Here is a 16,807-nt window from a genome sequence, read left to right as displayed (position 1 = left end):
TTCTCCCTCTTGCGTCTCCCTCCCACCCTCCTTATCCCACCCTTCTAGGTGGTCACAAAGCACCAAGCTGATCTCCCTGTGCTAAGGGCTTTTAAATGTTAACTTATTTAATTCTCACCACAGCCATAGAGGTACTGTTATTATTTCCATTTTACAAACAGGGAAACTAAGATCCAGGAAGGTGACTTGTCACAGCTAGGCTGGGTTTAAGCCGAGATTTGAATCCATGTAGGCTGGCTTAACTGTGTTCCTAACCATTACTCTATAATCCCTCTTTACATTAACACACTACTCCAAGATGAGAAAAGAAAATAACTTTAGATGGGTTACACTTAGTGTACTTGCATGTCTTTTTTTTTTCTTTTATAAATTTATTTATTTTTGGCTGTGTTGGGTCTTCGTTGCTTCACGTGGGCTTCTCACTGCGGTGGCTTCTCCTGTTGCAGAGCACAGGCTCTAGGCACGCGGGCTTCAGTAGTTGTGGCTCGCTGGCTTCAGTAGTTGTGACTCGCGGGCTCTAGTGTGCAGGCTCAGTAGTTGTGCCACACGGGCTTAGTTGCTCCGCGGCACGTGGGATCTTCCCGGACCAGGGATCGAACCCATGTCCCCTGCACTGGCAGGCAGGTTCTTAACCACTGGGCAACCAGGGAAGCCCTACTTGCATGTCTTAATAAATTCATAACTTGCTTCTTAATGACAAACTTGAATTTAATAAAACAAGACTATCTGTAACCAAATCAAAGCTAAAAATGGGGCTTCCCTGGTGGCGCAGTGGTTTAGAGTCCGCCTGCCGATGCACGGGACACGGGTTCGTGCCCCGGTCCGGGAGGATCCCACATGCCACAGAGCGGTTGGGCCCGTGAGCCATGGCCGCTGAGCCTGCGCGTCTGGAGCCTGCGCTCCGCAACGGTAGACGCCACAAAAGTGAGAGGCCCGTGTACCCTCCACCCAAAAAAAAAAAAAAAAAAAAAAGCTGAAAGTGACTTTGTAAAACCAGGAGGAAGACTAACATTTTTTTTCACTCCTGTTGTTTTCAAAATCATTAAAGGTACACAACATTACAGAGTTCTTTAACAGCTGACCTAAAAGACATTTATGGACAGAAAATGTCTCAGGGATAGTACTCAGAAATTGAGATGTACAAAAACAATGGAGAAAAATATATCTTACTAGAATCTAACATTTATTCACTCAGTGGCTGGAAAAATTAAAAGGAAAAGTGAAGAACCTGTCAGTGCAAATAACATCAGTTTACTAATATGCAGTCAACTCAGGTTTGCTTAAATGCATTTATCAGATGCACATGATTCAATGTGTGAGCCAGAATACTGGGAACATTTTGAAATGACACTATTTTAAACACCTGTGTTCAAACACTGCCTGAATGAGCCAGTCCACATTTTTTGGTAGTGGCAGTACAAAAGGATCACATATTGTTGATGGCAGAATGTTGTTAGCTCCTAAGGCCACACACCAAGCTCCAGAGTTTAAAATCACAATATACAGAGATCTGAGTGAGCAGGTGTGATACAACTGTGAGTGGTGCTGAGGAAGAAAACAAGCTGCAAGCACCACTATTACAAGGGCAAAAGATGCCAGGTATACACCACTCTGCTGCCACCTTTCCATGGAAAAGGAACTCAGCGAAAAAGAATGTGAAGGAAGTATTTATAGAATGCTTCTAATTTATAAGAACACAAACACATGATTTATGATTTAAAACAATGCCCTACAAACTGAAAACATTACATTTATCAAATTATTTAACTTGGACGGATCTGCCTTTAGTATAAATTTTTTGTGGATGGTTCATACTTGAGCTATACCAAACAAATCTTAAAGTCTTATTATTTATATGCCAAAATTAATGCTGATAAAAATCTGCATCACACCATCAAGCTAAACAGACAGCCTACCAGGTACTAAATTGATAATGATGTGACAAACAGTAATTTGGAATAATAACAAAAAAGAACAGTGGTAATTAAAAACTATGACCAAAAATAATGAAAAAAAGCAAGCAAGAAAAATCACAACCAACTCAAGACAATACTATGATAAAATTCTTCCTAGAAAACTGCTAGAATTCCAGTTATCTGCAAGTACACATGAATAGTGGAAGATCTGTAACATTAGAATACTGAATTAGAATCCTTAGCAAACTTCTCTACATGCTAATTTTAGTTCTGAATACCAAGTTTTAGTAACCCCTAACTTATTAATTACTACCAAGTCCTTAGATATATGAAGAAATGAGTTTAAGGAAATGGATACAATTTCATGTTCAGAACAAAGGACTGGAAATTTTGGATCCTTCCAAGGCCACCCTGAGAACTCTTAAGGCCCACTATGCCCTGCAGAGCCACTTGTTTAAATAACATTTTCAGTGCAAGATAAAATCTGTCTCCCTCTCCACCTTAATCCCCCACACACACGGACAGAGTTCCAGAATTATGATGATATAAATACAAAATAACCATCAGAACTAGAACTACATTAGAAATGTAGATAGGGCATGATTACCCTTAAAATGTCTTACGCACTGCTTTGCAGTTTACAAAACTCTTTGATATGTATTATTTCATTAATATAATCCATCATGAGAAGATTAAATCTCCATTTAATTAGTTATTTTTATTATTATTTTCAACTGAAGTATAGTTGACATACAATATTATGTTAGTTTCAGGTGTACAACACAGTGATGTGACAATCAAATACATTATGAAATCATCACCATGATAAGTCCAATAACCATCTGTCACCATACAAAATTATTACAACATTATTGACTACATTCCTTATGCTGTATATTATATCCCCATGACTTGTTTACTTTATAACTAAAAGTTTACATCTGTTAATCCCCTTTACCTATTTCACTCAGCTCCCCTCTGGCAACCAACAGTTTCGCTCTCTGTAAGCCTGTTTCTGTTTTATTTTGTTTGTCTATTTGTTTTATTTTTTAGATTCCACATATAAATGAGATCATATGGTACCTGTCTTTCCGTCTGACTTATTTCACTTAGTGAAATTATCTTCATTTTTAAAGATGAGAAGCCCAACGTCCAGAAAGTTAAGTGACTTGCTCAAGGTCAAGTTACACATTCAGCTAAGTGGCAGAGGACTGCCTGTTTTGCGGTACGCGGGCCTCTCACTGCCGTAGCCTCTCCCGCCGCGGAGCACAGGCTCTGGACGCGCAGGCCCAGCAGCCATGGCCCACGGGCGCAGCCGCTCTGCAGCATGTGGGATCCTCCCAGACCGGGGCACGAACCCGCGTCCCCTGCATCGGCAGGCGGACTCCCAACCACTGCGCCACCAGGGAAGCCCGACTTCCTGTTCTTATTTCTAGGTCTCTGTATCCCCCAGCTACCATAGGCCAAGTCTAGAAACCAAATGAAGTATGTAAAAAGGCTCTGCAAAACCAAAAGGAACTAGAAGGATCTTATTATGAAGATCATTAATCATTCACTGATGCACCAGTGAAATACCTATGACCAGGCCCTACCTGAGCAATTAAATCTCCCTATGGGCCAGTCATCAGGATTTTGAAAAGAGGCCCAGGTGATTTTAACATGTACCAGGTTGAGAACTCCTGATCTACATTAGATAATACAAATGGCAATAGCTCATTAACAAACATGTTTTCAACTATCAATTTAGTTTTACTTTTATATTTTCCTTTTATATCAATTAATCATCACTCCTTGGTTAGACATATTGTGGTAGTTTAAGAAAGCCAAAGTGCTGACTTTAGAGATCTCAGTATTAACTGTAAGAAAGATGTGTAACTCTGCTTAAGACTAATTACATGAAACTATGTTGTTCTGTCTTTTTTATAACTCTATTCTAGTCAATATTTAGAATATTCAAAGTACAGCCTTCAGTTTGTGCTATTAAGAACTTTAAAAATCATTATCTTCAACTGAAGGAAAAAAATACAACAATACTACATTTAAACCATATTAAATTTAAGTTGCATTCATTTGAGGAAGAGGAAGCTTTACTGTGTACTAAATACAATAAATAAAAATAATAGTAAAGGTAATTAATGGACAAATTAGATGACAATTAGCACTGAAAATCATTAAAAAAAAAACTGGATACTGGACCAATCTTACCTTTTGTAGACTTGTTGGATTCAACTGAGTTTTGTCAATTATTTTTATTGCGACCTAGAAAAAAATTAATATTTATGGATTTTAAGAATTTGGTCATTATAGACTAATTAGTAATAGTTTTGTAAATGCCCAGACATGTAGCATTGTTAAATAGCAAGCACGTAAGCAAACCTCAGAAACCTAAAACTCAACCAGTTACAATTATATTTTACACTTTATAAATATTTTATAATTGACAAGAGGGGCTTCATGCAAATAAGGGTATTTTATAACATTTTACATTTAAGTTACCTATAGACACAGGGAAAAAAAGTCTCCCAGAAACCACCTCCTAACCCCTCCCAAAAGGGGAGAGAGATTATACAATGAAAACAATTCTAAAAATATGGCAATGTAGCAAATCTATTCATTATTTTCTGACACTTTAATTTTATCTGACTCTGGGATACAAGGGCAGGAACTATAGCTTTTATAGTTTATACAGCCCAAAATGTTTTCTAGAGTGTCCGGCACAAAGTGGGAGCTGGTTAATTGAGTAAATATACGAACAAGTAAGTTGGTGTTGAATCTGAAAACTTTAAAAACATCTAATTTCAATAAAAAAGCTCTTTAGAGAAGAGGAAGAGGCACTAGCTCTTCGAGAAGGAAAAGGCACTCTTAGAGAAGGAAAAGGCCCTAGCTTCAGATCAACAAGCTAACCAAATGAGTATGTACAGAGACAACAAATGGGTCCCCTAGTAGTCTTTGTTCAAAAAGGGGTGAGGCAGTCTAAAAATAAGCCACTAAGATATAGGAAGAAAGAGCTACAGCTTCTAATTATATGCACTTATCTTAAAAAAAAGAAAAAAAATTAAGTTGTACTAACCCTGCACCGACATCCTCACCTAGTCAGTCTGTCTTTTCTTGCTTAAAAATGAACTACGTGCACTGTGGTAACCTAAACGGGAGGGAAGTCCAAAAGGGAGGGGATATCTGTATGTGTATGGCTGATTCATTTTGTTGTGCAGTGGAGGCTAACACAACATTGTAAAGCAACCATACTCCAATAAAAATTAATTAAAAGAAAAAAGTGAACTACGGCTAACCAGAACTAGGAACTATGGATATCGAGAAGGGGGGATGGGGTGATGACAGGGGACGGAAGGAAACGTAAGTGAAGACAGAGGCTTTGCCATGAATTAGGGAACATAATTAACCCAGCTTTGCACCTGAGGTCCAGAACAACAAATGATCTCACCCCATGTCAATGAGGCTGTGTTCCTACTATGTGTCCCTCAGAACACAGATCCAATAAGAAGCACCACTGAAGAAAGGGACTATAGTCAAAGTCTGGGGAAAGTGTTCAAAGATTCTTTGTCAACGGTTCTAGAACTTTTTGGTCCCCTTTATATTCTTAAAGATTATGCTGGACTTCCCTGGTGGCGCAGTGGTTAAGAATCCACCTGCCAATGCAGGGGACGTGGGTTCGACACTGGTCTGGGAAGATCCCACATGACACAGAGCAACTAAGCCCGTGAGCCACAACTACTGGGCCTGTGCTCTAGAGCCCACAAGCCACAACTACTGCGTCCACGTGTCACAACTACTGAAGCCTGTGTGCCTAGAGCCCGTGCTCCGTAACAAGAGAAGCCACCGCAGTGAGAAGCCCGTGCACCGCAACAAAGAGTAGCCCCCGCTCACCACAACTAGAGAAAGCCCGTGCGCAGCAATGAAGACCCAATGTAGCCAAAAATAAATAAATAAAATAATTTAAAAAAATTTTTTTTAAAGAAAAATAAATTAAAAATAAGTGCTGGGGCTTCCCTGGTGGTGCAGTGGCTGAGAGTCCGCCTGCCAATGCAGGGGACACGGGTTCATGCCCCGGTCCGGGAAGATCCCACATGCCGCGGAGCGGCTGGGCCCGTGAGCCGTGGCCGCTGGGCCTGCGCGTCTGGAGCCTGTGCTCCGCGGTGCGGGAGGCCGCAACAGTGAGAGGCCTGCGTACCGCAAAACAAAACAAAACAAAACAAAAAAAAACTGCTGAACAACTCATTTCAACATAATAATATTCAACAAATGGTGCCGGGGCGGGGGATTCCCTGGTGGTGCAGTGCTTAAGAATCTGCCTGCCAATGCAGGGGACACGGGTTTGAGCCCTGGTCCGGGAAGATCCCACATGCCGCGGAGCAACTAAGTCGGTGAGCCACAACTACTGAGCCTGCACTCTAGAGCCTGTGAGCCACAACTACTGAAGCCCAAGCGCCTAGAGCCCGTGCTCCGCGACAAAAGAAGCCACTGCAGTGAGAAGCCTGCGCACTGCAACAAACAGTAGCCACTGCTCGCCACAACTAGAGAAAGCCCACACACAGCAACAAAGACCCAACGCAGCCAAAAATAATAAATAAAATTTAAAAATTAAAAAAAAGATGGTGCTGGGGAAATGATATCCACATGCAAAAGAATGAAGTTATCAGACTCTTAACCTAACATCAAATACAAAAATTAGCTCAGCGTGGATCAAAGACCTAAATCTACGACCTATAAAACTATCAAATTCTTAGAAGAAAACACAGGGCAAAGCTTCATGACATTTCAAATTTTATGCATCAAAAGACGTTATCAACAGAGTAAAAAGGCAACCCACAGAATGGGAAATAATATTTGCAAATTACATATGTGATAAGGGATTAATATCCAGAATATACAGAGAACTCTGAAAACTCGACAAAAACCTGATTTAAAAATGGGCAAAGGGGCTTCCCTGGTGGCGCAGTGGTTGAGAGTCTGCCTGCCGATGCAGGGGACACGGGTTCGTGCCCCGGTCCAGGAAGATCCCACATGCTGCGGAGCAGCTGGGCCTGTGAGCCATGGCCGCTGAGCCTGCGCGTCTGGAGCCTGTGCTCCTCAACGGGAGAGGCCACAACAGTGAGAAGCCCGCATACAGCAAAAAAAAAAGGCAAAGGACTTGAGATGTTTCTCCAAAGAAGATATACAAATGGTCAATAAGCACATAAAAAAGACACTCAACATCCGTCATCATTAGAAAAATGCAAATCAAAACTAGGAAACACCACTCCACACCCATCAGGATGGCTTACTGCCAAAAACCCCCAGAAAATAATAAGCCTTTGTGAGGATGTGCAGAAACTGGAATCCCTGTGCACTGTTGGTAGGACTGTATAAAATGGTACAGCCACTGTTTAAAAAAAAAAAAAAAAGTACAGAGTTCCTCAAAAAATTAAAAATAGAATTACCAGATGATACAGCAGTTCCACTTCCGGTATGTACCCAGAACTGAAAGCAAGGATGGATGGACGGATTGATTGACTGATTGATTTTTGGCTGTGTTGGGTCTTCGTTGCTGCGCCGCAGGCCTTCTCTAGTTGTGGTGACTGGGGGCTACTCTTCGTTGCGGTGCGTGGGCTTCTCAACAGCGGTGGCTTCTCTTGTGGTGGAGCACAGGCTCTAGGCGTGCAGGCTTCAGTAGTTGTGGCATACGGGCTCAGTAGTTGTGGCTCGCAGGCTCTAGAGCACAGGCTCAGTAGTTGTGGCCCATGGGCTTAGTTGCTCCGCGGCATGTGGGATCTTCCCCTACCAGGGCTCAAACCCGTGTCCCCCCCTGCACTGGCAGGTGGATTCTTCACCACTGCGCCACCAGGTAAGCCCGAAAGCAAGGATTTAAAAAGCTATTTGTGCACCCATGTTCATAGCAGCATTATGCATAATAGCTAAGATGTGGAAGCAACTCAAGAGATCATCAAGGGGGACTTCCCTGGAGGTCCAGTGGTTAGGACTCCACACTTCCACTGCAGGGGGCACAGGTTCAATTTCTGGTCAGGGAACTAATATCCCACAAGCCACGTAGCATGGCCAAATAAAAAAGTTCATCAAGGGATTAATGGAAAAGCTTAACGAGGCACATCCATAAGATGGAATATTATTCAGTCTTATAAAGGAAGGAAATTCTGGCACCTGCTACAACATGTATGAACCTTGAGGACACTATGCTAAGTGAAATAAAACAGTCACAAAAATACAAATACTGCATGCTTCCACTCTTATGAGGTCCCTAGAGTATTCAAAAGCATAGCGACAGAAAGGAGAATGGTGGTTGCCAGGGGCTGGGGGGAGGGGGGAGGGGGGATTTAATGGGCGTAGGGTTTCAGTTTTATAAGATGTAGAGTTCTAGAGATGAATGGCGGTGGTGGCTGCACAGCATTATGGATGTATTTAATACCACTGAAATATACACTTTAAAACAGTTAAGATAATACATTTTATATGTATTTTATCGCAATAAAAAATTGGGAAAAAATGTCTATTAGTGTTAATATAAATAACATTTTAATGAAATTCTCAAATGTCCTCCTGTAGTCAATCTGTTATGATATCACACGTCACATACTTCTGGAAAATTCTACTGTACGCTCGTGAGAAAGAATGGAAGAAGCAAATAATGTCTTAAATAGTATTACCAAAACAGTTTTGATTTTGCAGACCCCCTAAAATGGTCTCAGAAAACCTCCAGGGGTCCACATCCCTACTTCAAGAACTGCTGCACTATTCATATTAAAGCTTTTTTTTTTTTTTTAACTGATTAACTTGGTTTAAAGCCTCCATCTGCCCATGCCATTTGATTACTTCCTATGAACCTATTAACCTCCTAAGGAGCTAAAGAAAGGGAAAGACTGCAGCAAGGCATCCAGTGAGTCTGACCCTGAAGTACAAGGAACCCACCACCCCTTCACCCCTGACTGGGGAAGGGAAAAAATCAGAATTGGTGGAGGAGGGAGAGTTAATGAGTGTGTGTGCTTGCAAAAAGCAAAGTCAAAATTCTGATTCTATATTTTGAAAATATAAGTCTTGATGGAAACTACAGTAAATAAATCTAAAGGAAATACTGGCTGCTGGAATATGCAAACAATGACCACCTTGTGCATAACTCAATGGGGAGAAGACATCCTGTTATAGCCCTAGAGCACTACCTGTACACAAGAAGCATTCAATAAACGCTTACTGGGGTGATCTGAGGCCTTGAATACTCGCATTAGTAACCACACATACATCAGAGATGGAGATAGAACAGTGAAGAAACAGGGTTTCTGGTGCTTTAACAAATACCAATGTGTGTTTTTATGGGTTTTTTTGCGGTACGCGGGCCTCTCACTGTTGTGGCCTCTCCCGTTGCAGAGCACAGGCTCTGGACGTGCAGGCTCAGCGGCCATGGCTCACGGGCCCAGCCGCTCCGCGGCATGTGGGATCTTCCCGGACCAGGGCACGAACCCGTGTCCCCTGCATCGGCAGGCAGACTCTCAACCACTGCGCCACCTGGGAAGCCCAACAATGTGGTTTTAAAATTCCATTATTTTAAAGCTGAGGGAACTCCCTGGCAGTCCAGTGGTTAGGACTCTGCATTTCCACTGAACGGTGCACAGGTTCGATTCCTGGTCAGGGAACTAAGATCCTGCAAGCTGTGTGGCGCGGCCAAAAAAGAAAAAAATAATTTAAAGTTGAATGAATGAATTTTCTTCAAACTTTACTTTCATATGTAATTTTATGTGGTATACTTGGATCTCCAAAAGATCCAAGGGATTTCCATCTCCCAAAGGGATTTCCAAAGAAACCCCTTCAATAACACTGTTCTGGCCACAATTCTGTTTTCTTCCTCATTCTCATGGCCAAATCCATCAAAAATGCTGCCTTTCCAGTTCCTCTTTCCTCTGATCTTCTGAGACTTTGTTTCTATTCTCATGACAGGCCCTTTGATCACTAGCTTCTTCCGGTTCTGCTCAATATCCACCTTCTAAAGATTCTATTCTGATTTTGTTACTATACATTTTCATTTTCAAGTACTGCTGTTCAAAAAGTATCTAAAGCAAAAACAGAAAAAAAAAATGTGTTGCATTCAGCTAAATCAAACTGTAGAAGAGAGTCATTTTATCAAAAGCAAGTGTCCTCAGAGTGAAACATTATCATTTAACATGATGTGTGTATGTGTGTCAACGAAAACTGAGGGGGAAGCTCCTAATCCCCTCTTCCTTCCAGTTCCCTTGCTGGGATGACTCACTACCAAAATAACCTTGGCCCAGAGCTGGAGCCTGGAGAAGAGCTCAGACCTCGAGGTCACCAAAAGAGGAGGCAACTGTGGGGCATCACTTAGGTGCCTCAGAAAGATGCAGACTGGAGAGAAGACCACTGACTCATTCCCAAGGTTGTGGAGGATGTGTGTGTGTGTGTGTGTGCGTGTATGTGTGTGTGCGCATGCATGCGCGCACAGCAAAAGCCAAGGGAATTCACTAGGCAAGGAAACAGGAGTGTCCCTGGCACTTGTGTAAAGTTCTGGGAAATTCCATTTATTCACTCTGACGCCTAAAGCAAAGTGGAAAATTACAAAATAGGGATAAAGAGAGCTCACACATGAGAAGGGCTTCCCCCCGCGCCCCCCCCCCCCCCGCCCAACATTCCTCAAATCAAGAGTCCAACAAACCTGCAGCAAATACTCACTGGAGGAAAAAGCCGTATCTTCCACTTCCTGTCAATTAACCACTGGTCGAAAGATCCTTACACCCTGCTCCTGACTGGTGTTAAAGCATCTACAACCACCAGCATCTACAAGAGCAGGCAGAAAAAAGATCCCAAGTCCTTTAAGAGGACACAATAATCCAGAAGAACGGTATATTAGTCAGCTCAGGCTGTCAAAACAAAAAATACCACAGACTGGGCAGCTTAAAGAGCAGAAATTTATTTTCTCTCAGTTGGAAGCTGGAAGTCAGAGATCGGGGTGCCAGCATGGGCAGTTCCTCTACCTTCTCACTGTGTCCTTACAAGTGGAAGAAAGCAAGCAAGCTCTCTGGTGTCTCTTTTTAAAAGGACACTAATCCTATCAGGTCAGGGGCCTACCCTTATGACCTAATTTAACCTAATTATTTCCACAAAGGCCCTACCTCCAAACAGGCTTTAACATCTAAATTCTGGGGGACACAATTCAGTCTACAGCAACGGAGAACAAGCCTATCAACTATAACAGCTCCCTACAAAATAAAACTTCAAATCAAAACCTAACAATACAAACAAAATGGGTGAATGGCACAAGCACAGGGTGGAGTAAAAGAGGCAGACACAAAATAATAAATACTGTATGATTCCATTAGTAAAATTTTAAGAGAAAAAAACAGAATATGGTGTTTTAGAAGTCAGGATAGTGGTTATCTTGGGGAGGAAGGACAGTGAAATGATTAGAAGGAGGTACAAAGGAGGACTTCTGGGGTTCGAGTCATGGTATATTTTTGCCCTGGGTCATGGTTAAGCAAATGTTCACACTTTTTCTGGATGTGTGCTATATATCAATAAGGAGTTAATTTTTAAAAGTCAGTGATGACTTTAAAAGAGTATAGTGAAGTCAATAGATAATGATGCTTAAAACTGAAAAAATAATTAAGAATAAAACATGCTATTAAAATATATGAAAGTAAAACATAAAGAATCAGTTTGAAAGACTGAAAGTGGCCATCTTAGGAGATTAGGAAATTGTGGGAGGGGGCAGGGAACACATTAAAAAAAAAAAGCCTTGACTCTTTAAACTGTATAATATATAATTAACTTGAATAAAAATAACAATGAAAAGCTCCTTCATACCCATAATGAGGACACTCAGTTAAAGATGGCATACTAATCACATGCATTCTCTCTTCTTCCACCTGACAGTCCAATTAAACAATAAAGACAAAATGACAAAGAATGGCAAAGAGAATGGGAGAGGGGGCATCAGCAGACAAGTGACTTTAAATAATTTCTGGGGGACAAAAATCAGAGGCACCCAGAGCAGGGCACATACAAGCCTAGAGTATGCTCTAAGAAGGGTGCAATCCAGGAAAAACTCAGTAATGACCAGAGAAAATAACTCAGTGCCTTGAATACGGAAGGTCCCAGCGAAAGGCCAACTTTCCTCCCAGCCACCGTGAAGCCAAGCCAGGCACCTGAGCAGCACCTTCCACACACCTCATGTAGAGAGCTCTCAATGTGCTTCTTATTTCTCCGCTCTTAAAAACGTTTTCAAGAATCAGACATCTGAGGAAAGCCCATACCCTTTTCTAATACCCCTTCCCATATATCTGTTGTTAGGGGAAAATACCAGTAACAATTAACCCTCCTCCTTCAGAAAAAAAAGGACAGTTGATTCACGTTATTCACGGTAATTACATTCTATGACGTCAGTCTGAACACTGAACTAGTAAATACTGAACCACTGTTCCTAGGGGGAAAGAGTTAAGACTCCCGTGAGCCCCTGGTCATAACATTTTCATCAACTGATCAATACATAATCTTGTTTTATGTGTGTTTCTGCTTAAGGATACCTCATTTACTACACATTATTGATTCATTAACACTGAACAGCACCATCTAACTCATGCCTGAATGAAGCTTACCTAACAAATGTATTTTCTCTGTAAGGCACGTCAAAGCCTTGCACTTAGGAACACTGGCTAATACCGCAGCCCTACAGTTGGGGGCCATTTTAAACAATAAAATCACCAACAAAATGCACAAAGATGTGGAAAATGTGTACTAAATAACCACAAAAAGGGCATCTGTTTATAGTATGAAGGCTGAAAGAAGGCAGAGTGTCACCTTGTTGGGCCTCAGCTGGGGAAACGCACATTAAGCAATTCAAACTTTTTACTGCTCTGTGCGTGTCTGAAAAAGACTGCAAAAGCACAGCGAGTACTGATTTTTGGGATTACAAATAATTTGTAGTATGTGAATTTGCAAGTATGGAATTTGTGAATAATGGGATTGACTGTATCTGTTCCGAAGATGGATAGTGATGGTTGCAAACACTGCAAATGTACTTAATGCCATTGAGCTGCACTTAAAAACGGCTACAATGGTAAATGTTATGCATATTTTACTACAATTAAAAAAAAAGTGTCACAGCTATGTAATTAAGTGATTTTTAATTTGTGGGAACTGGGTTTATGTGAATACTCCACAATGAACCATGATGATCATCTTTACCATTTTCAGCTGTATCTGTTATCAGACTTATACTAAGGCTATCTTTACCGTCCTGCTTGTTCGCTTCCAAAACAAATAGTTATTGAGTATTTAGAGGCCAAGGATAAATGAGGTTCAAGACTGAATCTTTTTCCCTCTGGCCTCTCTCTGGTTTCTCCTCTAGTGTAGGAGAGAGGACACAGACTGACAATAAAAGCATACAGCCACAAGAGCACAATAACAAGCTGAGAAGACAACAGTGGGAAAGCTATTTCAATAACTTTGTGAAAGAGAGAGAAGAGACAACAGAGGAAAGGACACTATAACCAGAAACAGTGTGATTTCCCCAGCATGACTTGGAAACGGCTCCAGACTTGGAGGTCCCAGGGGACCAAAGGTGACAGGGGAGCTGCTAGGCTAATTCCAAAGTCAAAAGTCTGTATAAAGAATGCTGCTGCTCCCCAACCAAACCAATGACCACCGGTTCTTAAGGGACTGTAAACTTATTCTGCGGAGAAGACAACGAGGCTCTGGACTCAAGGTCAACAGGCCCAGGAGAGGGCAGGAGTGAGGCATGGAGATGAAAAGGGGCGGGGGGGGGGGCGGGGCGGAGATTAAGTGTCAGACTGCCGCAGAGGGGTGGGACCATGGCTCCTCTCGGGCAGAACAGAAGATTCTTAACCTAGAGAACAGAATGGTCCCAGAGAAGAGATCTAAAGACAAAGATATCTGGGTACTCCAATAAAAGCACTGGATGACTCCCAAAGGAAAGTTCTGTGGTCAAACATATCCTATACATGCAAACCAGCTTCTGATCAGTTTCTTAGGGTTCCACCTTAAACAGACACAGACAACCAGGGGTTACCAGATTCCAAAGAAAGTCTCTGTATGAAAGACAGACACCAAGAAAGAATCCCAGAGAAAAGAGAAACAATGTAGGGAGCAAAAAATCTACTTAAAAAAAAAAAAAAAGAAGAAAGCTTTTACTATCCTCAGAGAGTTAACAGAAGAAACAGTATTGATACCAGAACTGGATACTACAAAGACAAATATCAGAAAAGGAAAGAGCTAGGAGGAGGACACATGCAGGGACTCAAACAAATTTAACAGAAAGATTGGAAGATAAAGTTAAAGACATCACTCAGAAAGTAAAATAGAAACAGAGACAGAAAACCAAGACAGGTAGATAAATAAGTAAATAGGTAAATAAAATAAATAATCAAGGCTCTTGGGAATTCCCTGGCAGTCCAGTGGTTAGGACTCGGCACTTTCACTGCTAGGGCCCAGGTTCAATCCCTAGTCAGGAACTAGGATGCTGTAAACCACATGACACAGCCAAAAAAAAAAAAAGGAATTCTAGAATGACGATTTTTAAATAATAAAATGAGACAATTCTCCAGAACTGAAAGACAAGAATGTTTATATTGAAAGGGTTCAATGAGCACCAGGAACAAAGAATGAAGACCAACTCCTTGGCACTTCACTGTGAAATTTCTCAACAGCATGGATAAATGAGAAGAGTCTAAAAAGCTGCTAGAAAGGTGGGGGGAAAAGCCATTTACACTGTTTTACTCTAGACTTTGTAACTACCAATATCGGAAAACCCACTACGATCTTAATCTTGAGTTTCCCACTCTCTAACCACCTCCTCCTAACTTTCCCACCCACCCACTCTAGAATCCCAATGACTATCTGAACTCACCGGGATCCACAGCCATTGATCCCACCACCTTCTTATGGTCTGCCTTCTCCCTCAAGTACTTACTTCCTACTTAAATCTATTGTCTTTAATTGAAATCACTCCCTTGGGTATTCCAAATCAATGCCCTTGCTCTGTTTCCATTTCACTACTTACTATAATAAAATCCCAACCATCTACAAATGCTATGCCTGTGTCTGGTTAACTGAATGTTGCTGGACAGTAAATTACATCCAGGCTGTCTATTCCCGATTTAAATCCATGATCAGTAACCTCAGGGAAGTGTTAAGGCTGCCTGGTAATTCTACTATATTTCTCAGTCCATTCACTCTCCTACTAACCTGTTAATTACTGTAACTTTCTCAGATCTCTAATATCTCCTATCTCCTTGACAGTCACATTCTTAGTTGGTAATCTTGCTTTCTATTTTACTGAAAAAAGAGCTGCAATGAGAAGAAAACTTCTCAAGCTCCCACCCTCATATAGAACCACTCACCTGCAGAATATTGGCATAGTACCCTCTACTTTCCTCCTACTTCTAAGGACTGTCCACGTTATCCAAAGACAATACCTCTACCACCCCCTCTCACCCATTCCAGCTCGTCTCCTCAAAGCACCATTTTTACCCTTTCCCTTAAATTATTCCCATTAGCAGACAAACATGTTGGTATTTTGCCCATCTTTTTTTTTTTTTGAGGTACGTGGGCCTCTCACTGTTGTGGCCTCTCCCGTTGCGGAGCACAGGCTCCGGACGCGCAGGCTCAGCGGCCATGGCTCACGGGCCCAGCCGCTCCGCGGCACGTGGGATCTTCCCGGACCGGGGCATGAACCCGTGTCCCCTGCATCGGCAGGCGGACTCTCAACCACTGCTCCACCAGGGAAGCCCTTGCCCATCTTTTTAAAAATATCTTGGCCTGACATCTCCCTGTAGCCACTACCCCATTCATCTGTGCCTTGAAAGCACTATCTTGCTGTTTTTAACCTCTACCCACCTATTCTCTCTTGAACTAATATGTTACATCATATGCATCGGTACTGCAAGGTATTTGAAAGATATGTTGGATCAATTTGCAGAAAATACATAGAACCATGAGAAAGTTGAAAAAAAAAAACCCACAAAACTTGAGGCAACTATTAATTCTAGACAAAATAAAAAATTATATAAGAAAATAAATTATTGTGGTCCAACACTGAACAACATTTACATAGCTTAAGTTAAAAAAAAATCTAACTTTAACCAAATATATCATTGCAATAGAAAGGCTGAGGAAAGGAAAGTAGATGTGGAAGTGAATCATAAGAAAGCTATATCCATCTTCCATAAGGAGAAAGTCAGTGATGTCTACAATTATAAATCAGGAGATAACCAAAAGACTATCAGAAAAAAGAGCCTAGAAAATTGAAAGTAGGAGCCTTTGATTAATGGTACTGAATGATAAAGAGGAGGCAAAGAAAGTCTGATTTTAGTTAGAAGCTTTTTAGTATTATTTGACTTTTTAAGCTATATGCATGTATTACTTTGGAAAATAATTTTTTAAGGCAGTAAAAAAACAGTCTCAATTAAGTACCAAATGACAGATACAAGTGAGTTCTTCTGTAGTTCATGTTAGGGGAGAGATTCCTAGGGGCCTATGAAAATAACTATGGGGAAAAATGAACTTGAAAGAAAAACTTGACTTGAAAGAAAACTGTAATATTAAAACAAACAATTATTTCAAAAACCAAAATAATCTTCAGCTGTGAAAAGCTAGCCAAAACCAAGACAGAAGATGGAACTAACATCCCCAAATCCCAAATATGGGATAGCTGCTTCTATGACAATAGGTAGCATTTTCATCAAAGAGTTAAATCAGATGAATTTTATGACTGGTGCCTGTATTTTTAAATATATATAAAATAAGGATTTTGGTGTTTTTCTGGTCTAAAAATTAAGAACCATCCTAGAGAGACAGGTCTCATCTACAGTGGACTTCTACCACAATCATTCTATTTAAAGACTTGATTAGAAACTGTT

At 41.2% G+C, this 16,807-nt stretch overlaps 1 protein-coding gene across 9 annotated transcripts in view; it reads right to left on the bottom strand.

The window, feature by feature from the left end:
* MARK3 (microtubule affinity regulating kinase 3) overlaps nt 1–16,807 on the bottom strand; it is a 107,543-nt gene that overhangs the window by 64,135 nt on the left and 26,601 nt on the right. For all 9 annotated transcript variants that reach the window (XM_089908240.1, XM_022576005.3, XM_022576006.2 and 6 more), the window contains one exon: nt 4,122–4,175. In XM_089908240.1, coding sequence (XP_089764366.1) covers nt 4,122–4,175 — 54 coding nt within the window. Of the gene's footprint in view, nt 1–4,121; nt 4,176–16,807 lie in introns of those variants that run through there.

This window comes from Delphinapterus leucas, chromosome 2 (genome assembly GCF_059928025.1).
Source record: "Delphinapterus leucas isolate spDelLeu-1000000601 "Yukka" chromosome 2, BTC_Dleu_Yukka2, whole genome shotgun sequence".
Taxonomy (NCBI): Eukaryota; Metazoa; Chordata; class Mammalia; order Artiodactyla; family Monodontidae; genus Delphinapterus; species Delphinapterus leucas.
Note: the sequence above shows the minus strand (reverse complement) of the source record. Positions and strands in the feature narration are given on the sequence as shown.